At 52.7% G+C, this 21,673-nt stretch overlaps 1 protein-coding gene across 2 annotated transcripts; it reads left to right on the forward strand.

Annotated features, from left to right (window-relative positions):
* Positions 1–56: 56 nt before the first annotated feature.
* CBX6 (chromobox 6) lies at positions 57–17,898 on the forward strand. Of its 2 annotated transcripts, none has more exons than XM_076337607.1 (5): positions 57–139; positions 282–325; positions 513–578; positions 776–842; positions 9,001–17,898. In XM_076337607.1, exons 1-5 carry the CDS (start codon positions 71–73, stop codon positions 9,970–9,972), a joined length of 1,218 nt encoding a protein of 405 aa, XP_076193722.1. In that variant the 5' UTR covers positions 57–70; the 3' UTR covers positions 9,973–17,898. The 2 variants fall into 2 exon arrangements, with proteins under 2 accessions (XP_076193722.1, XP_076193728.1); XM_076337613.1 differs by having other exon boundaries at positions 9,055–17,898.
* Positions 17,899–21,673: the final 3,775 nt, after the last annotated feature.

Below are 21,673 nucleotides of genomic sequence, written 5' to 3' on the forward strand. Positions count from 1 at the left end.
AGGGGGCGGGGCGGCGCGGGCGGGCGGGCGGGATTATTATGGGCTGTGGGCGCCGCCGCCGAGGAGCAAGATGGAGCTGTCTGCAGTGGGGGAGCGCGTCTTCGCCGCCGAGTCCATCATCAAGCGGCGCATCCGAAAGGTGAGGGGCCGCCCGGAGCGGGGGTGGGAGGGCGGCCGCGGGACTCCCCCGCTCCCTGCCGCCAGGCCCCGGCCGCGCCGCTCGCCGGCCCGCCGGGCCCCCGCCTCACACCCCCCCCCTTCCTCTCCCCCGTGTGTTGCAGGGGCGCATCGAGTACCTGGTGAAATGGAAAGGCTGGGCCATCAAGTGAGTGCATCCCGCCGGGGGGGCCCGCCGCCCGCCCCCGCCGCCCTGCGGGGGCCGCCCCCGGGGCTGCGGGGGTGGGGGGGACGGGACGGGATGGGGCGGGGGGGTGTCTCTGTGTACGGCTGTGGGGGTGTTTGGGCGCTAACCCCTTCGCTTGCCCCCCCCCGGCTGCTCGCGCCCCCGGCAGGTACAGCACCTGGGAACCCGAGGAGAACATCCTGGACTCCCGCCTCATCGCCGCCTTCGAGCAGAAGTGAGTGCTCATCCCCCACCCTGGGCTGGGGGGGCTGCAGCAGGTTTGGCTTTGGGTGGACGAGCGGGAAAGGGCGTCCGGGCTCCCTTCTTTTTTTCCTCTTTTTTTTTTTTTTTTTTTTTTTTAAAAAACTTGTATGCTTCTGTTTCTCCCTTTGGGAAAAGTTTTAACTTCTTGACAAATTTGACTCCCTAAAGGGAACGAGAGCGTGAGCTGTACGGGCCCAAGAAGAGAGGACCTAAGCCTAAAACTTTTCTCCTGAAGGTAACTCTTATTTAGATAACTTAGGCCTAGCCAAACGTCTCTCGAACCTCACCGGTTCATGTCCTTGGAAGGACTGGACTTTCAAGTGACTTGTGCCTGCTGCCGGGCTCTGGGAACGTGGGGACAACCCGACGGGAAGGTGGGGGGGGGGGGCAGGGACGCAGAAGCATGTGAGGGGAGAGCATGTGTGCGTGCGACGGGTGCCCCAGCAGGACGGTCGGTACACGCGGATGTGCACGGTGAGGCTGCAATCTCTTTTCCAATATCCTCTCCCTCTTTACGGCCTTCTGCTGCCGCAGTGGAGAGCTAGCCTGCCCCGCTCCCTCTTCCTTCAGCAGTGTATTCCATCCAGCCTGCGCCCTGCTACTTAACAGCATGCTGAGCAATCGGGCAGCTGTGGCGGGAGTCCTGTGGCCACTTTTGCTCCTCCAATTGCGTTTCAGGATGTAGGTGCTCCACGAGAGTTTCATGAAGGGTTCATGTTTTGATCTGTAAACTGCAGGCTTGTTTTGCTTTTGGGGGGGGGGGGATGGGGGGGAGGAGGAGGAGTGTTTCACCTCTGCGTAGGATAGCAGCTGAAGTTTCCAGTTCCCTCTGATAGACCCAGCATGTCTGCAAGAAGGTATTGTCGTAGCATCTCCGCTAGCTTGCGGTGATGAATGAGGAAGGTAGTCCCTAGTGCAGGCCCCCCCCAACCCCCCCCAAATTTTTTTACTTTCCTTTTTTTTAATTAAGAAGTCTGGTAGCTGCATGACTGCTATGTGAGCTCTGCGGATTTATTAATCTACAGACAGAACTCCTTGTTTTGCTCCCCTCTTACCCTGCTTCATCTCCAACTGTCTCAATCTCAGACTTCAAATGAATGTAGAAACACAACACACACTTGTACGATTAAGACAGATGAGTGAGTTCACAGCTTCCCTGGTTTTGATCCGGTATAAAGCCCTGGAACAGCCAGGGTGGACTCTGTGGTAAGGCATCACTATCACTAAGTCATCCTATGGCTTTGGGCAAGTCATTTAGCCTTTGTGCATGTTTCCCCATCTGTGAAACAGGTTAATACTTTCCTTTGCCTGACAGCGGTAGGAGCTTTACTCAAGTCAGCGCAGCACTTTAACTGTATGAGCACTGGAAAGAGCAGTGAGGGGTAGGGTGTCACCTCTCCTCTGCTTTAAGAGGACATAATGAAGCACATGAAAGAAATGCGGGAACAGGCGTATTCTGATGCTCCAAGTAAAACCCAGGGGACTGTGGTAATCCTCGGAAAGTCCTGCTGATGGAACTGTTCCTCTCCCTTGTTGCCTGTTTTTCTGCTAACAGTTTTCTGTATCTGCAGACTGAGAACTGCAAACATAACTGATACGTACCACCTCTTACTCTTTATTCAGGGAAACTAGACTAGTTGGTTTGTCTCTTTCTGGCAGTCATGCATTAAATGAAACCCTTGTGTTTAGGTTTCCAACAATGCAGAGGAACGTTCAAAGGGAAACCACCAGCTTAAAATAGTTCTCTGCTTGAATTAAAAAATACTGGTATTTGTAACACCTGACATTGTTCAGAGTGGTGGAGAAGCGTTTATGCTGTGCTTTTAACATTACTGTGTGTAATCAGTTTCTTTTCTTTTTGATTCTGAATGTGATACGGCAAAATCCACTGCCAATTTTTCAATCATTTTAAAAAAACAAAACCAACCCCCAAACTCAAAAATAAAACCCACTCATTCCTCCTCTTCTCCCCTTGCCCTTTAAAACCCCCCTAAACTTGGAACCTGAATTATTCAACATCATCCTTTGAATCACGTCCCTGACACGTTTCTGTGGCACATCCTTCTGCCAGCTTCTCAAACGCTACTGAAAACCTGTAGGTTTGCAGAGCTGGCTTGGTACTTTGTAGAAGATGGATCGCCATAGGGAGTGAGATGAGCTCTCCGGAAGGCTGGTGCCACGTTGTGGGAGAGGCTGGCAGGGCAGAGCGCTGCCACTGACGCTTGGTTTGCAGCTCTAGGAAACGGAGCTGGTGAAACTGTTAGCGCTCTGACTTGCCATTTTTCTGTGACTTCGGATCCTATCCTAAAAATAACATGCCAGGCCAGGCGGTATGAAGTAACCCTATCAGCTAGCCCTATCTGAGCTTGTTTGAGCTCTGTTCAGGCAAACCACTAACAATGCAACTGCGGCTAGAAACACAACTGAGATCAGTGTGATAGTTTGCGTCGTATGCATCTCTCGGTCAATTCTCCTGACCTGCTGAAGATGTGGGTTTGACCTCTGCTAGCCCTGCAGCACTGGTGCTGCTGCGGGAGGAGTGGGATTCGGTTCTGCCTCGTGCATAGCTAACGATGTTTTCGGTTCTTTCAGTTGCAGAATCTCTTGCCAGTGAGAACTTCGGAAGCAGGGGAAGAAATTTGATTCTTGCATCCCAGAGGGAGTCTTTGGAGTTGGCAGTTAGAACAATATTCTTTTTGATCTGTTAACTGAACAGATTAGGTCTGGATGCAATGATGTTTAAGCAGGAGTCTGGCCTAAGACTGCTTTGGTAGACTAGTCTGCCCGCGACTCAGTGGCTTGCTAGGATTTTTCATCTATATCAGTGCTTAAACTTAGGCTTCTGAGTCTCCAGTAAGGCACTGAAATAAGTGCCCTGTTATGCTGCTCAGTCTCCTGGCTCGTGTGGGTGTTTTAGTTTGCAGTTGGGGCTAGGTTTATCCTGGGATTAGTTCTCAAAAGCGGTAGATAGGCACCCAGGGGGATTTGCAGAAAGCATTCCAGCAGGTTAGTGGCCCACGCCTTTGGAAAAGCTTTGAAAAGCTGCATCTTCGGCCACCTGCTGCCTTTGTAAGCCAGGCTCCTGTTGCTGAGAGCTGTCTAACACTTGCCCTTTCGATCAGACTGCAAAGGGAAATCACAGTCCAGGCTTTGTAATATCGCTATCAAGATGGCCGGTGTTGAAAGTGACCCCTGCAAACTTCAACTGCAAAGTTTTGGGCAGGAAATGGGTCTTTATCCTCTGCATACTAGGGGCAAACTTTCCCACAGCCGAGATCAAGCTTGGCGGGAGGTTGTAATTCTTGGGAGGCTGCTGGTATGCTGCAGGCTTTGTGCTGACTGTATGGGAAGCAGAGTCCTTGATCTGAAATGGGCAGCACTGTACGCAAGGCTCTTACCTTACCACTTAGGTGTCTGGCAGAAGTCGTCCTTGAGGACAGGCCCTTCAGCTGCAGGTCAGAATGGAAGCTGGCGCGGGGTTAGAAAGAGACATAGTGCATGCTATAGTGATCTTAGTCTTTTCCCCTGCTCGGTTTGTTCTTTTTATTTTGCTTTTCCCTCGGCACGCCACTGTGTGGAATGCAAAACTCGCCAACTAATCTAATAAAGTTTAGCAAGTGCTGTTAAGAGACAGAGCCCGGTCTGCAAGCTCAGTGGGTGGCTAGCAAAGACTCCTAGTTGGGGTGGCTGTAAGTACTAAGGTGAAAAGACTGGGGAAGGTTAATGGGGAGAAAGAAGTAACCGAGAGCAGAGTAAGGGAGAGCCTTAGTGGGACGGGGGGAAGAAGGGGCCGAGCAGCGTGGTGTTCTGTCGCTTTGCCCTTCCTTGAACTCTAAAGTTGGAGTTGGGTTTCTTTTGATCTCCTCCCTGTTCGTAAATTATCCCTGAGCGGTTTGAAAACAGACCATTCCCCTTTGTAGCATTTTGTTCCCCATCCAGTAGGGAAACTTTAGTTTATGGCAGTGTTGCTTGGGAGAACTGTGCTATGAACTGGCTTGCTGTTGCCTTGTCACTTGGAAGACTGCAGAAGAAAGAGGGCGATAAAAAGGCAGAATGGCAGCCAAAAAGGGGAAAGAAGAGCCTTTGCGAATGCTGTTTGCAGCAAGGACTGTGGGAATGCAGGTGGAGAATAAAAGACAAAGCAGAACCAGTAATTTCCGAGAGAGTAGCGCTACTATGGTGCAGCAGCACTACTGGAAATGACTTGATTTTGAAATAATTAACTAGAAATCCGTTGCCTTACAAGGTCTTTTTTTTTTTCTTCCAAATTGCAGAGGTTTTGATACAAATCAGGTAAGAGAGACTTTTCTAAGCACGTGTCCATGTACGTGCTTGTGTGCCTCAGCGCGTTAAGGGAATGAATGAACAAATATGCTTGCTGGGCCTCAAGGGACGTTTATTCAGAAATAGTAGGGAACAGGGGAGATATACTAGTTCCCAGGGGCGATGAGGGAGAGCTGTACAAGCTAAATAAAGGTGATACATATCCCATAAAGGGAAGGGGGGGAAGGGAAGCAATCCTAGCAATTGCCTTGCTCTCATGACAGAGCACTGCAGCAAGCCTCCAGAAGCTGCATCCTGAGGTAGGCTGAGCTGTAAGGAGAGGGTGAATTACTTTGTATACATGCTGAATACCTCTTCAGCAGTGAGCAAATCCTGCAGGTGAAAACTGCAGAACCCAAAGAGGTAGTTTCCGTTTGGAAAACCTTCTCAGTTAAGTAACCAGCTGTGGTGACACAGCTGAAAGGATTGAACAAGTTTGTTTTTCAAAGACCTCATGCTCATACAGCTCGTGAGTGTGATAGAGTAACAGATCCATAGCAGGGAGCAGTGCATTTCCAGCAGATAAAACTGAATGCTGAGTCTTCTCCAAACCAGAGGTAGCAAGTTACTTAATGTAAAGTTGGAAGCAGGAGAAGGAGAGCCCAGAAAATGTGCTGTCCTCTGCAGGGAAGAGACTTGAGTTCCTATAGTTGATGCCTGAATAAACCTGATCCTGTGGTAAGAATACTGAGCTTTGCAAGTGAGAGGGCTCTGAGGGCTGGTCTTAGATAAAGCATCTGATACTGTTTTTCTTGAAACCTTACCTGGAAAAAAAAAGCTCAAGGTAAGCTGAATACTTGCATAGTGCTCTTTGGAACTCATGTTAAAGCTGGTCACTGGGGACAGCAATGTAGCACCTGGAGGGGACTGTTGTGTCCCAGCTTACCCTCTCTCTTAATAATCTAGCCAAAGAGGTTGATGGTGCATGTAGTCTACCTGGAGACTACTGAAACTGGAATTTAATAAATGCAGAGAGCTGAAACATGAGTTAGAAACAGCTTCAGCCTTGAGGAAGTGCCCCAGAAGTAACTGGAAACGCAGACGCATAGCAAGTAAAGGAGACCTAGTGGTTCTGGCACACTGGAGAAGTCCTAGCCATGGACCAGGGCTCTGTGCTAGCTGCTGTGTAGGCACAAAGCCGAGACAGGTGCCTCTGTCAAAACAGGACAGGAGCTGATCAGTGTGCACAGGCTGAGAAAGTAAATTCAGCAGGACTATGGAAGTGGCTGGGCAGTGACCATCCCAGTATTACCGCTTTTCATTTAACGTGGTTGATGGGAAGCTTTGCTGAAGAATTTTGGGGTGTATAAGGCAGCTGTGAGTGTTTGTGACTGCTTCCTCTAGACTCGGGGAAGATGTGGGGGAGGCCTGCTTCTTTCTCACGTGGGTGATAGAAGGCAGCGCTGTGGGCAGGTGGCAATTAGAGTCAACTCTGAGCAGAGGGACACAGAGGGAGCAGAATTCCTCACTCCAAGGTGTGATTACAGACTAGGGAATTAATCTAGAAGACATGCGGTGTTGGCAGCAGGAGAGGCCCTGAAGGATGTCTTTGTGTATCTGCTGAAGCTGTAGATCAAGGATTTTTACCAGCGCATCTGTCTGTACCCTCTGCCTGGCTTCCCTGTCCTGCGTTTTGGAATGGGGCATTGTGTTGCACTTTGCTCTCTGCTGAGCAGTGGTAAATTGGAGAGACTCTCAAAGCACAAGAGCAGCAATGCTGGAAGGGCTGGCTGTGATGGGGTAGGTGGGGGAAAGCAAGAATAAAATTGTTAATCCAGGCTGTGCTGGTATGTAATGTCAGAAAGCAAACTGTAGCTTGTCCTGGTGTCTGCCATCTGCTTCAGAGGGACCTGTGAAGACAGGGAGCAAGCGCAGCCCTAGACGTGCATCTGTCTGTGCCTGTGACCTCCTGATGGGATCTGCGGGGTTTCTAAGTTGTGGCTCATTGGGATGGGAGGGGGAGAGTTGATGCGTGGTGCAGGGAGTTCATCTGGTGCTGCTGCTGTGCTCCAGCCTGTAGAATGCCTGGGACAGGAACTGTGTCTAACTATTCATTTTCTGAACAGTTTGGGGCATGGAGTAATGCGTGAGGCTGAGCAAAGAGAAACTAGCTGGACACTGGGATGCTTCCTGCTACAGCAGGACGTGTTGGGGTTTGGGCTGGGGGTGCTTCCCTGTGGCTAGGTGAAACAGCCCTGTATAGCCCAGGGTTAACGTGGAAAGTGTCTGTGCCTGCCTTGGCAGTTGTGTTACTCATCCCTGTTTCTTTGTCAGTCGGCTAATACAAAGTCTATAGTCCCCGGTGCAGATGAGCCTTCAGTCTGCATTTTCACATACAGCCGGGGAAGGAGGCCTCATCTTTGCAGTCCTTTTAAAGCCAGGATATGAGTAGTACTGCAGGGCATGATCCAGCATTAGCCAGGGAGGAACAAAATGTCTTCAGTCTCCCTTCTCTGCTTGTTCAGGATCTTCTGTGGTTCCCATGGGGATCTTGGTGGGAGAAGAGGAGCACTGGGTGACAGCAGAGTTCTGGGGATGTAGGGCCAGGGCTTTGAGCTTATTGTGCAAGAGCTGGCCTGGGCCCCTCACTTAGATCTGTTAGATCCCTGCCTTTACACACACATTTTTTTCCCCAGCCGTTTCTCTGTTAGGAGGCACAGCCTGCAGGGTGACAAAGGAGATGGTGTTGGAGTGCTTAAGCTCTTAGCTGGCAAGAAGCCATCCCGATCTTGGCGTGTGCTAGGGGGCAATGGGATGGAAAAGTTGGGGAGGAAAAGCAGCTGTTGTCTTCTAGCACTGCAGTTCTTGTTGTGCCCACGAGATGGGGGAAGCTGCTCACTAGATGGGCAATCAGAGGGGCGCTCGCCTGTCCCCTCCAGGCGTGGGTGACTTCAGCCTATGACCACTGCTGAGAGGCAATAAGGAAGGGGGTTTGTTTGGGCAAGGAGCAGGGTGCAGGTGGGAGGCTGAGCTCTGCAAGCAGCTGTGCTCTGACAAGGGGTGATGTAAGAATATACTCAGGGTTTCCATGCCCACAGGGTCTGTAGGTCATACTGCCTCAACTTACCAATGAAACTGTTGTTCCTGCTGCCAGAAAATGTTCCTGTCTCTGGTGCGTGAACCAGGGCAGGTTTTGGCACTGTCTCCAAGCACCAGAAATGCTTAGAAGTCTTATTCCCCTGCCCTGGCTCTCGGGGAGGGCTGGCACCGAGCAGCTGAACCAGTGCTGTTCCTGCTCTGTTTCATTACTAGATTTCAAACAAGTGTGGTGTTCAAAAGGACAAGGCAATCTCTTCTTTGGAGATGCAGTTAAACTTGACTTGAGTTCCAGCTGGCCTGGTCTCTGGCTTTAAACACTGGACCTTGCTCCCACAGCAGAGTAAGGATATACAACTTGCTTGTGGTCTGTAGTTAAAATTAAGCTTCAGATCTCTGCATTTCTTGTGCTTAGCTAAGACAGCTCTGTCAGACCACCCTCACCCGCTTCCATCTGTGTTCCTCAAGACCCCCTTCTACCATGCTACCAGAGCAGATAAGTCTGGTTGTGGGACGGGAAGAGCAAACTGGATGCGTTACTCTTCCTCTCCCCCTTGTCTTGTGCTCATTTCCTAGAGGACCTGATACAGTCCCCTGTCTTGGGACTAGTATGTAATTTTGGATGCTAACTCAACACTAACAGCCCCAATGCCTAGGATGGTTGTTTGGCTGACAGTGGAGGGTTGTGCACGTTGGCTGATGATGACTGAGGAGGGCCTTGGAACCCATTAACTATAACCCTGAAACATGGCTGGAGGGTGGCAGTTTCCTCCTGGGGGAAGCACGTGTCAACAGGGGCACTGCCTAGGAAGTAATTAGCTGCCCAAAAAGGTTGTAGAAGTGCCCCATGCTTGTATGGGGGCTGTGCTGTGGCTCTTAGTAGTCCATAGGTGTGTATGTGTGCTTGTCATTAATGTGGGTATAAATGTGACACGGCATTCTTGTCCTGAGGTGAGCAATGCACGATTTGAGATTTGGCTGCATCTAGCCTGCCTCTCTGACCCTGTTTTTTTTCTCTCTCCCCACCACCGCAGGCTCGGGCCCAAGCGGAGGCCCTCCACATTGGGGATGTACACTTTTCTGTGAAGCCTGGTTCCAGCACCTCCTCTCCCAAGCTTCACTCCAGCGCTGCAGTGCACCGGCTCAAGAAAGATATCCGTCGATGCCACCGCATGTCCCGGCGCCCCCTGCCCCGTCCAGACCCCCAGAATGGTGGGAGCGTGGGTGGCGGGGCTGGCATCCGTCCTCCCGTCTCGCCCTTCTCGGAGACCGTCCGCATCATCAACCGTAAGGTGAAACCCCGCGAGCCCAAGCGCAGCCGCATCATCCTCAACCTCAAAGTCATTGACAAAGGTGGGAAGCCAGCCAACGGGACCGGGGGCCTGGCTCGGCCCAAGATCCCGTCCCGAAACCGTGTCATCGGCAAGAGCAAAAAGTTCAGTGAGAGCGTCCTCCGCACCCAGATCCGTCACATGAAGTTTGGCGCCTTTTCGCTCTACAATAAGCCGTCCGCTGCACCTGCCCCCTCTCTGGAGGGCAAAGGGGAGGCCGAAGGCTCCCAGGCAGCCTCCTGTGGGCTCATTATGGGCTCCACCCCCTATGATGCCCCCAGCTCCAGCTCCTCCGGCTGCCCGTCGCCCGCCCCCCACTCCTCCTCCGACCCAGATGATTCCCCTCCGAAGCTGCTCCCTGAGACCCTCAGCCCAGCCATCCCCGACTGGCGCGAGTCGGAGGTCCTCGACCTCTCGATCCCACCTGAGTCGGCTGCCACCAGCAAGCGTTCTCCCCCAGGAGGGTGCAGCGGGGGGCAGACACCCTCCTTGTCCCTCTCCTCTTCTGACCCGGAGCAGGAGGCCGGCGACTGGCGTCCCGAGATGTCCCCTTGCTCCAACGTGGTGGTCACGGATGTCACCAGCAACCTCCTCACCGTCACCATCAAGGAGTTCTGCAACGCGGAGGATTTTGAGAAGGTGGCGGCGGGCGGTGGTGGAGGAGGCAGCAAGTGAGCAGCCAGGTCCCCCTGCTCCAGGGGCGTGGGGGGAGCTCTACCTGCGAGAAGTCGTGGTGCGAATGGCTGTCCTTAGTTCTCTCCTTCTCCCCTTGGCTGTCCCTCTGCCCTCACTGCCACCCTTCCTCCTCCTTTCCCCCTGCCCACTCCCTCTTGCCTGGAGGCTGGAGTGTGTCAGTGGGGGGGAGCGGGGGCACCCACTGTTCCTGGGTGTTGCTGCTGCTGGGAGGAGGCAGGGAGGGTCGTGGTGGGGCTGGGGAGTGGTTGTTTGTCCTTGAATGTGGTGTTGTCCAACGGGCGGTGGAGCCTTTGGGGATGAGGGATGGGTGAGCGTGTGTCTGTGTGCCTGTGGGGGTGGTGGGGAAGGTGCTCTTCCTCCTCCTTCCCCTTCCATCTTTGACAAAAACTGAAGAGGAGCTCCAGACCCTTGAGGGGAGGATGTAAGAGGATTGGAGCCCTCACCTACGCCCCCCAAGCCTTCTCCCACAATGTGCATGCAGTCTCTTCCATTCCTATGTTTCCCCCTTGCCATGACCCTGATCCTGCCATCCTTCCCCTTCTTGGCCTGCGGCCTGGATCTGCCCTTTACTCTGCTGTCCTGATGGCAGTTGCTGATCCAGATGCCCCCAGAGTGAGGGGGAGAGGGGCAGGTGAAACGTCATGCCTGGAAGGTGCTTGAGACAAAGCTGGGGTGGTGGGGGGTGCCCCATGCAGCATACACCCCATATTGGCTTCCCCTTTCCTTTGACTATTGGTGCTACCTTGGCAGTTGTATGGGCTCTTTCAGGTGACCTGGTCCCTCTTCTCCTGCATCTTCCAACTTGCTCAGCTTTGCAGGGGGAAGGGAAGAAAAGGGAATCTGCTTCTGGCCCAGATCTTCCTCCTGGTGTTCATCACTTGCACTTGCTTGGGGGAGAGGGCATGAAATGCCCTTCCCCAGCCTTTCTGTGGTGGAAGTGGGAGTGGACCATGCATCCATCCTTCAGTTTGGGGGAAGATACGCCAACAATGTGATGCTGCCCCAGCCGGGTGAGGCTGGTCTCCCACCTTGCGCGTAGGCTTCCCCTGACCCTTTTTGCTTTCCCTGCTCCCTTGGAAGGAGGGAGGGATGGATGCTAAGGCGAGTCATTTGCTCTTCCTGCTTCCTTCTGTTTCTCCTGCTCTCCCTTCCCTGTAGTGGATGGCCTGGAAGAGGGTTGCCCTCTGTCTTTTCAGCATCTGAAATGGCCTTTACAACTGTCAACCAAAGGTGCTAATAAGAAATAACTGTCTCTCTCACATCATATGCGTGTGCGCTGGATCTCTTCCCCCAGAGCTCCTGTGAGCTGATCCAGAAATTCCTTCTCTTCACCCCAAGCAAGTAGGAGCGAGCAAGGCCACAGCTTGCTGTTCTTTACCCACAGCTCCCTCTTTCCCTGACCACCCTTGTTCACATCCAAAATAAGCTCTCTCTTTCACCTGCCATTTCTGGCTTGCTCCATTTCTGTATGGGTCCTAAGCTTCATGGTGAGATGCTGTTCCTTTGCTCTCCCTTCTCCCCTACTCACACAGGGCTCAGCCTGTAGAGGCAAGGAAAAGAGGTGCTGACCAATGGGAGAGCCTCACCCTCTCAGCGCTGTCCCCTGTATTTGGGATGGGGCAGAGGGGCGTCACTTCTACATAACATGCTGCAGAGGTGAAAAGGGTGGAAAAAATTCCCCGCACCGGGGCTCACCTACTTACAAACCTGCCCTGGGCGGGTGAACACAAATGGAATTGGCCCCTCTGGTGCTTCCACACGAGGATTCTCCGGAGCCGCCGGCTCCGAGGAGTGCTCTTGCGTGGAGTAGTGATTTTGTGGTTGCAGTGGTCTGAGGGTAGAAAGAAGGCAGTTTCTGGGAGAGAGGCAATATTTGTCTGCCCAAGGGGCGTTGTCGGGGCGGTAGAGGGATAGACCAGCTTCTGACCTTAATTAGGGCTTCTGTGCCCAGAGCTTGTCTTCTCCCCGCCTCCAGCGCCTGGGTTGGTGTAATAAAATCCTTGCTGCCCTCCCCACAAGCTTTGCCTCGCAGCAGGTGGAATTCAAAGCCGTGGGGCATAGTGAATTCACACCAGTTGTGGCTCAGTGTCTGTGCAGACAGTCCGAGGGGGATTCCAGGTGCTGTTAGCACCACCCTTTGCACACCTCTTTCTTTTTCTTTCCTTGGTTAAAGAGCTTAGTGGACTCTTTGGGGATGCGGTTGCATTCACAGCTGAAACTAGGGGCAGGGAGAAAGAGACTGCCCCAATCCATTCACCAAGCTAAGGCTTCCTATAACTTGTTGGACTTGTGTGTGTGTCAGTAGTAATACCTGCCTGTATTTTTCGTGTCTTTTTTTTTTTTTGCATCTTTCCTGTGTCTGGCACACCTGGGGATCCCTTATTTTAGCATAGCCTATCCATTTGACTGCAACTTCAAAGATGAGCAGTTTGTAGGCATAGGGAAAAGCTCTTTCTTAGGGAAACAGCGAGGAGATTCTTCTCTCTTTTTTTTTTTTTTTTTTTTTTTTTTTTTTTCCCCCCCCCTTCTCAACAAGAACTATTCTGTGGCTGCGAGATAAGAGGAGCTTATTTGTGGGGTGGATGCAAACTGGCCAGTCACTTTAGGTTGTTAAGTTACTGTTTGGTGTGTATGTGGTGATGTGTTTTGTTTCGTGGTATTGAGGTTCTGGAAAAAAAAATAAATTGAAGCGTTTAAGTGGGAGATAAAAGGGAACTTAAATAGGAAACTCTTGATGTGTTTTGGCCAAGATGTGTGTTCGCTTGGCAGAATTCTTTTCCCCAGTGTCTCTTGTATGGTGTTATTTGGGGGCAGGAATTGTTTAATTGAAGGGTTTTTGCCTTTCTCCAGAGTGACAAGCAAGGGGACTGTCTGTGAAGAGCAAAACAGTGGGTCATTGTAGGGATGCTCCGTGAGGACCTTCTTCCTGTGGTGAGGAGATGAGGGGACTTGTTGCGGCAGAGGAACTCGTGCAGTAGATCCTCTTTGTGGAGGAAGAAAGGAGTATGATCCGGCTTGCAGACACAGCTCGACTGCTTGTGTGACAGATCTCTCCCTGGGTGGGTCACCAGGTGGGAACCAAACCCTGAACCTCTGGATCTGAAATGAGGGTTCCGTGCTGTTTTGAGTTAGAAGTCTGCTAACTTGAACACAGCAGCAGCCTCAAGTTCCCTCAGGTGGACAAGCCACTTGAGGCTGACTAACCTACCTTTGTATTCATGTGGGTTACACTCCTTCTGGATTTTTGCCCTCACTCCTTAATGGAGATGGGAAGGAAGATCTATCCATGCTCTTTAAAAAGGGCGTGGGATTGAGGGAGGAGTTTATTTGAAAGTATCCCCTTCCCTTCCCCGTAACCCCTAGGGAAAAAAAAAAAAACAAAAAACAGGGAAATATTCTCTGTGTCTGTGCCATGTTTGTTCTCTTGTCGTCGTGTTTTTAGAGGAGATTTTATGATGGAGTGGAAAAAGTGAAATGATTAGTTTTGCATAAAAAAAGAAAAGTTTAAAAAAAATTTCTACAGGGAGAGAGCGAGAGAGAGAGAGAGTTTAAAAATTAATAAAAAATGCAGTGATTGCACAAACTGTAGTGGTATTAGATGGTCCTTAGAGAAAAGAGTATTTTGTAGTATCGAAGCATGTGTGTCTGGGATGGTGTTTGACTTGCTTGAACTGGAGGGAAAGGCATTCTGGGACTAAGCAGCGATGTCCGAGCTGAAAAGGCAAGTTGCATGTTGGAGGAACCCTGTCTACAAACCCTTCCCATCCTTGCCTCCCAAGTGTTGGAGTGAGTTCCCTTCCCTCCCATACCTCTCCTGTGAGCTAAGGTGGAGTCTCCAAGTGGTTTTCTGGCCGAGCAGCCCTCAGAAATGGCCGGTCGTGTTCTGCCAGAACATGGATCAGGCCACCAACATGGAAACAGTTGACTTACTTTGCATGCACAGCAAGCTGCTAAGATTTGGGGTTGGCATGTACCTTTCCTGCCAAGTCACTGTCTCTTCTCTTTTCCCTCTCCCGTATCCAAGCAGGATTAAACATGGTGGGCTTATCTCCCGGGAAGCAGATATACCTCCCCTCCGCAGGGTCTCTTAGCTTCTTCCAGCATCAGGTGGGGAATGGCATTTTTCCATATAGGATTCACCACATCAGGACAGAGAACCGAGTCCCATCTGTATGTAGTCCAGCATCCCATCTCTGACAGTAGTCGGATCTTCAGAGGCAGATGAGGGAGCTGCCTTGTGTGCTCTGAAGGTGTTGCTGAGTGAGGCATACCCTCTTCTTGAGGCCAGCAAATGCTGGAGGTTCTGGGATGGGGAGGGGAGAGGAGCACCCCGACGGGACTGTGCTTGAGTAGAGCTGCCGCCTTCTGCTCCGGCTTCCTGCGGCGTGGCGGGAAGAGTTGCCCAAACATTTCTTCAAAGTGAGGAGGCAGCTCTTGCGTGCTGGTTTCCCCATCCAAGATGTCTCTGCTGGGTGTTCATCTGGTGCATGGGAGTGACTGTAGGGAAGAGGGGAGCCACCAGATGTTGGTGTCTGAACAGAAGGTGGCAGGCAGGGGACGCTAGGACAGCTTTTCTTGTCTGGACTTCTCTGGTGCCCTTGGCTTTGCAGTGGCAGGTGACGGATGTCTCTGCCTCCCATAGCCTGGGCTGCTCTTGGGAACTTCTTCTCTCTCTGCCCATCGAGCTCTGTCAGTGCTTCCCACAGCCTTCAGCTTGGAGCGGCAGCCTCCTGTCTCGTGCTCTCTTTTCTCCTCGCTGAGCAGAGTGGGACTGGGGAGGCGTGAAGCTAATGAGATGCAAGCTCCTTTTGGGATGGAAAACAGAGAAATCGAGTGTGGCGAGCAGGCCCAGCTGTGATGAGCCACTGCTTGATTTCTGTTTTCAAAAGAGAAAGGGAGCATTTCTCTGCGTCTCCCCTTACTGAAGTTCCCAGGGAGATTTTATGAAATAAACAAAACAAAAAAAACCCAACCACAGTCCTGCTTTTTACCAAGTAGGAGCTGTCTCTGAGCTGAGTCTTCCTAGGGATTTCACTCCCTTTCCCAGCCCCTCTTTGTAGAGGAGGTTTTGACAGCTCCCAGCGTTTGGAGATGATCACCTTCCTGGGGACCTCCTGGCAGAAAGAGGTTGCCATGCTGAAGGATGGTGTCCTGTGAGTCCCCCACGCTCCTGCCCGCCCCAGGTCGTGGCATTAGTGGGGCTGCTCGGGAGCACGTCCTTCTTCCCAGGGAGGTGTAACAAACCTGGAGTGCGTGTCTGGCTAAGTGCTTATTTTTCCCCTCACCTCCTTCCCCACCTTCCGACAAGACCTTTTCCTCCTTGCCTGGCGCATCCTCTTACTCCAATGTTGCTTGCTTTTGCTGCATTTTTCAATCGCCCAATAATCGTGCAAGAGCTGGGATCTTATTTACTTTTTATATATAAATATATAAATATAAAAGAAACCCTCTCCCCTCCCCTCATTCCCCGCCCCGTCTCACCCACCACCCCGCACACAGCCTTCCTGATCTCTGCTCTGAAGGTGGTGTGCTGTAGAGGGTTGATTTGGCGCCGGGGGTTCGGTGCCTCCTGTGTTCTGTTCCTTCTTGGTTTGCCGTGGCCTTTCTGCCAGCTGTGTCACTGCCCTGTGCCTCCGTCTCCCTCATGCGAAGAGGGTGGTGGGTAGAGGGGACCATCCTGCTGAGGGTGCTGGCAGCCTGACTCCCGCGGCATTTGCACAGAGCCGGAGGAGTGCCGAGTATTGCTTCAGAAATCCCCCTCTCCCTGTCCGTGCTTCCTTCCCTAGGTAACTCCAGCAAGTATCTTCATTTCATCGATGCTTTGGGGTTGAGCAAATAAGTGGCTTTATTTTTTTCCTTAATTCTATTTTTTAGGTCCCTCCCCAGAGCACAATGTGTATGGTTTCTTTTTGGGGGTGTAGATGGGAGGAGACGTTGGAGTCTATCTCCGTCCTCACCTTTGCCCTTCCGTCCTCTACTTGTCTCCCCTTTCGATGTTGCCCTGTGTCAGACTGATGTGGCTAGTGGGGTTTGTGCCCTTGTCTGTGCAGGGTCAACAGCCTTGGCACCAGCAGCTTCGCATGTGTTCTGCGTGGTGCATCTGAGGTGCCCTGTGTCCCACCTGCCTCACCTGTAAGGATGTCGCAGGGCCCCAAGTTCTTCTCTCTCCCTTTCTTTAAATATCCCCTTCCAGGAATGAAGGGAGGTGTAGTCAGTTTGCCCTTCCCGTGCTGCCTCTGGCAGCTCTTCTGTCCCTTCCAGCTTCTCTGTGGTGGGAAATGAAATGTCCCCAGGACCATCCGAAAGCACGGTCCTTGGGGTGAGAGTCCCTCCACCTTGGGTGAGTGCTGTGCTTTGAGCCCTCTCCCTCCAGGCACCCATCCAAGAGTGCCGGCAGAGATGGCGCTGGGGGTGGAGGAGTGGGGGTGCTCTCTGCGCTCCCAGGCTGAGCGGAGCAGGGAAGCGGGCACGGTGCTGCAGCGTAGGGAAGAAGTAAGGTGACAGAAGAGCAGCGAGATGCAGTCAGGGTGATGGCAGCTTCAGCAGCAGCTCAGAAAATATATCTGGTGGGAAGGAAAGGGCACGGTCGGGACAAGCAGCTGAATTGTTAATTCCCATTGCACGGCCCCGGTTCTTGACTTTGTCCCTTGCTCAGCCGAGCACTTAGAGCTTGCACTAAACCGCGGGAGCACGGCTGGGTGCATCAAAGCACTTCGTGGGGCTTTGGGGCCTCGTAGGACTAGCAGGGCCCTTACATGCTCCTGAGCAGCCCCCTGGCTGCACCCTGCTCTCCGGGGGTGCCAAGGGTTTCCTTCTGGGCAGAGCAGCAGGTAGGTGCTCTTCTGCAGGTAGGTCGCTCTTTAGCTGTCCTGGAGGGAGCCTTCTGCTTCCAGCCACACGGCTGCAAAGGGGGACGCAGTCTTAGGTCAAGTTCTCAGACAGAACAACAAAAAAAACCTAATTGTGGTGACTTTTTTTAGAAAAAAGCTGTCGTGCCCGTGCCTCCCCCAAGCTAATCAACTTGGTATGCTGTCCTCCCCTCCTCTTCTTCTCTCCCTTGCCATTAAGCCTTGTACGCTCCTTAAGAATAGAGGACTCTCTCTCTGTTTTGGGATATTTTTTTCCCCTGTTTGTTTTCTTTTTGGATAGAAAGTTGTCCGGTGGTGGTGGAGGACAGGGGCCTGCCTCATCTGTTCCTTCCTTTCACCTTCCCCAGTGCCAAGCTTAGGCTCAAATCCTGCAGATTCCTGCAAATACTGAACTTAGAGCAGGCGAGTTACCCCACTGAGCTCTGTGGTACTTGGGTGCTTCAGATTCTGCCTGTGCTTGAGTTTTGGCAGCATCAGAGCCTTATCCTTTCTCTTAGAGAAGGTCAGACCTAACTCTTAGAGTGCTGATGGTTCTGGTGCAACCCATCTGTCTCTTTATTTCCCCTCACTTGGCATACAGAGTGAAGGTGGTAATTTTTTTTAATTTAAAATAAACCTGAATATGTATCTTGTAATTTTTTTTATTTTGAAAAAAAAAAAATGCATTTAAGGATTGTGCACGGATGAATTGTATATCTATATATTTTTTTTTTTTTGTCTTGCAATTTTCATTTTAAATATAGTGTTTGTTCAGTTTTGTTTTGTTTTTTTTCAATCCAGTTCCCAGCTGGCTAAACTCTGTCTAGAGCGGATGGGTGGGAGGCGTAGCCACTGGAGGGGCGATTGAATCACCCCTTCCCCTGGCGCTTCCCACAAGAAAATGGTTTGCTCCAGGTTTGGGGGTGGGGGTTGTGCTAATTACTCTTGTATTCTTGTACATTTTGTTCTTTCTGCTGCTCTTGAATATTGTATCAATGCCAGAAATGGGGAGTTAAAAAAAAAAAAATTAACCCCAATAAATTGTTACATTCCAAAACCTGTTGTCTTCTCTTCCTTGGGTGGGCTGTGACCTGCTCTGGGTGTAAGCGACCTGCGGAGCTGGTAGCGGGGATACCGAAACACCTGCCCTAAGCCAGCGTCAAATACAAATGCAGTCAAATACAAACACGCTCAGTACCTTCTCACATACTGTGGGTCAGTTCTGGTTTGGGTCTTTAGACCCTTCTTGGACACAGAGAAGCTCCAACAATGGACAAGTGAGACTTCTTCTGTAACGCTGAGGGAAGGGGGGGCACTTTGGGAAGGCCAAACTGTAGCAAATGGAACCTGAACACGCTCCTCCAGAGTGCTTTGGAGAACCTCCCATGGGTTTCCCGCATCCTTTTCTTTTAAAAATGAAGTTAGATCCGAGCACAGCCTCACACTTGGTGGCTGAAAAATGCTTTAGGCTTTTCCCAACTCCAAAACGTGTGTCTACGTGCACTTTACGACATGCTAATCTAAGAAATACAGTGAAAAATACTCTTAATGTGTGTAATCAAAGCCCCAAATTCACTGCATTCGTCTCTAGGCCGTAGATATAAAAAGGTTACAGCAAAATTTGAGGTGGGGAAGTGCTATTGGCATGAGATGTGATGGGGAAAGCGGATGGCTTTGGGGTGCCAGCTCTTCAGGGGAGAAGAGCAGGAAGTCAGTCCTTCTGGCTGTTAGGAAAGGATAGTGTCTGGGCACAGCTCCGGGATGTCGCTACCGAGCTGGCTCCAACCAAAACGCCCTCAGGGGTGCCCTTTTGCGTGGTGATCTGGGTCTCCCCCGGAGGGGGAAGAGATTGGGTTGAGCTGGGGTTTCCTGGGGGAGAGTCTCTGCTTCGTTAGCCAAGGCTGCAGGTGCCTTGAGACGCCTCTCCAGCATCAGAGGCTCAAAGTCACGGGAGAGCCCGCTCCAGCAGTGACACGTCTTGGCTGGCTGGGAGCAGGGAATGCTGCCCACCGAAGCAGAGAACAGCCAAGGTTTCATGCTGTTCACATCATGCCATCAGGCTCACCTTGCCTCCGCTGTGTGCCAAAATGCCCACGGGGCCAGCACTGTCTCCCTCACCCCTGTGCCCTGGTTTTGCTTAGAAGCAAGTGGGCTTTTTGCTGGACCTGAGTACAGCAAATGAAGCCACCTCTGACCCATGCTTTCTGGAGCTGGAGGAAGGCTGGAGAGGCAGACGCCAGTCTTGACCAAACACATCCAACGAGGTCCTGTGCGAGTGTGCTGGCACAGGCAGATCCTGTAACCGGGGTGAGGTGATGTGAGATGCATCTGTGGGGCCATGAGACCTGGAAATTAAAGAAGCCACGATTTCCACGCTATGTGGAGTCTGCAGATCCCCAAGTGAGATGGACTGAAGGCTCCTGGTCTAAGGAGAACGTGGAGCTGGGTCAGTGGAGTGGCAGCTGTGGAGGAGCCCTTTTGCTGCATTAGGGCGGCCCTTGGTGTGCCCCTGAGCGAGGCAATAGCCCTGGGGGGGGGGAATCCCCCACCCCAGAAACCCCAGGTTACCCTCCCCTGGGAAAAGGCTCTCCCCATTCCTCAACCCCACCACCCTGCTGGCCTGAGCATAACGAATGGACCAGGGCTTCCCCCAGCCGGCGAGGGGCTGCCTTGTTCCTGCAGGGAGGTTTGGACGGTGGGCAGTGCATCCGCTGGGCTCAGAGCAGGCTGATCTCCTTCCCCTGGTGCCAGCAGCCTGTCCCAAATGTCCCTCTCACCCGGGGGCCATGGTGGGGCAGCCCCTTGGCCCACCTTGCCCTGCCCGCGGCCGCCCCTTGGGGACAGCTGCCAGCCCGAGACACCGTTTGGGCATTAATTAGATGGAACAAAATCCCTTAATCGCTTGCTCCGTGTCCCTCTTGGGCTGAATCTGTGAGCTCTTGTTGAAACCAGCTTCTGTCGCCAATCCTGTTCAAAACCGGGTTCCCCAAAGCCCCCCCTTCACCTCCCCCCCTCCCATCGCCCACAGGAGGGCAGGGTTTTGGCATGACCGTGTCCTCACGGAGCCGGCTGCCCACCGAGCATCTTTGAATCGTTATTCACAGGACAGGGAGGCTGCTCTGGCTGCTCACCAGTCTGAGTCATCACCCCCTGCGAAAATCTATTTTTGCCACCTCTTTGTTTCCGGGAAGAAGTTGTGGTCCCTGCTGAGGGGGAGGTCGGGACCCCGGGAGCGGTGAGTCCTGCCCACTGCGGCACCCAACTCTTCCACCTCTCGCGGCCCCGGCATGGGTGAGTGGGTCGGGGCTGGTGTGGAGGGGCTCACCCATCCCACTCACTGCCACAGCAGCGTCAGCCAGAGCGATAAACATTGCCACTGCGATTCTGCAGCCTTTGGCAATAAAATCTGGACAGCACGCGAGGGATGCTCGGCCGGGCCAGTGCAAAGTCCCCAGCATGGCATCGCTTCCCCCAGCCTGGGACCCAAAAAGCCTCCTAGAGGCGTACGGCATTTTTTTTGCAGGATTGCAGGTAAAGGTGCCTTTCCCACCCTGATCTGCACGCTGCGGAGTGGGGTGGGCTGGCCCAGCACCTACATGGGTTCATTTCAAATGCACTCCTGCCTGACCGCTGGCAGGGGTGGGCAGGCTGGAGGCAGGGGGTGATGCAGGGAGGGTGCAATCTCCTGCCACCGCTAGGAAGGGGCAGGTTGGAGGCCAGTGGCCTCCCTTCGTGCCGTGGGGTGCAGGCTTCCATTTTCTTTGCATTCTGCACCAGCGCCCACTTGTCCCAACGCTCTGAGCACTTGTCTGCCCAGGGCACTCACCAGCCTCGTCGCCGGGGCTGGGTGCCTGTCACTGGGCTTTCTCCACATCCACCTTCTCGCCCCCCTCCATGCCCACCTCCACTTTACCTCCTCACGGTTGCCTTCATCTCTCCGTCTTCCTCAAACTGCCCCATCCGACTTCCTCCCCTCCTCCCCGTAGCCTCCCAGCACCATGAGCCGGACAGGCCTCTTGCTGGCTCCAGGATGAAGATTTGGGGGGGCTGAGGTGCAATGCGCTCTGTGGGGAGAGAGGATGACCGTGCCCCACCAGCAGCATCCCACTCCCTGCTTGCACAAAGCCGGATTTGAGGAGCCTTTGTAGCTCTGGCTCCCTTGCTGTCCACCCAAACATGCCTGGGGGGGGAGAAGATGTAATCTTTACCGGTGTTTCATATCCAGTGCTGGAGCTGCTTTAAACACACATGCTGCTGCTTCCCTGCTGGCTAGGAAGGATTTCCTGCCATTACAGAGCAGAGCTTAAAATCGATTTTGTTTGCTTTCCCTCCACTGCTCCTCTTGGCTCAGCCGGGCTTCGTAGCCAAGGCACCGGCATGCCTGGGGAGGGGAGAGGGCACGGCTTGTGTCGGATGGGCGAGTGCGCTGTCGGAGCAAGGAGAAAGCAGGTGCCTGAAGTATCTTTTTTACAGGCGGTTTAGGATAAAGTAATGGTAGGGAAAGATTAAATGTAGGTATTTATTTCCCAAATGGATGGCGTGGGCGTGCGGGGCAGGGGGTGAGGCATCCCGGCTGCTGTCTGCAACAGTCATGACTGGGGTGGGAGAGCAGGACAGCCGCCCCGCCGCCCTCCCGGAGGAGGCATTTTCCAAGAGCTGGAAGGTTGCTGGTTTAATTTTTAGGAGAAAAGCAAGGAGGGAAAGGCCCGCCAGCAGCCCCAAAGACTCACCCGGGGGGACGCCTGATCGCGAGGAGTTGACCCTCAGGGTAACGAGGGGCCCTTTACTTCCAGCCTAAGCGTCTCGCAGGGGAAAAATCGTCCCTTGGGCTG

Source organism: Aptenodytes patagonicus, chromosome 1, assembly GCF_965638725.1.
Source record: "Aptenodytes patagonicus chromosome 1, bAptPat1.pri.cur, whole genome shotgun sequence".
Lineage (NCBI taxonomy): Eukaryota > Metazoa > Chordata > Aves > Sphenisciformes > Spheniscidae > Aptenodytes > Aptenodytes patagonicus.

What these genes read in the sequence shown, in the direction of transcription:
- CBX6 (XM_076337607.1), top strand. Translation starts at nt 71, where the DNA reads ATGGAGCTGTCTGCAGTGGGGGAGCGCGTCTTCGCCGCCGAGTCCATC. An exon ending in TGGAAAGGCTGGGCCATCAA is followed by an intron (nt 326 to 512) that starts GTGAGTGCATCC and finishes CGCCCCCGGCAG; the next exon opens with GTACAGCACCTGGGAACCCG. An exon ending in CTAAAACTTTTCTCCTGAAG is followed by an intron (nt 843 to 9,000) that starts GTAACTCTTATT and finishes CCACCACCGCAG; the next exon opens with GCTCGGGCCCAAGCGGAGGC.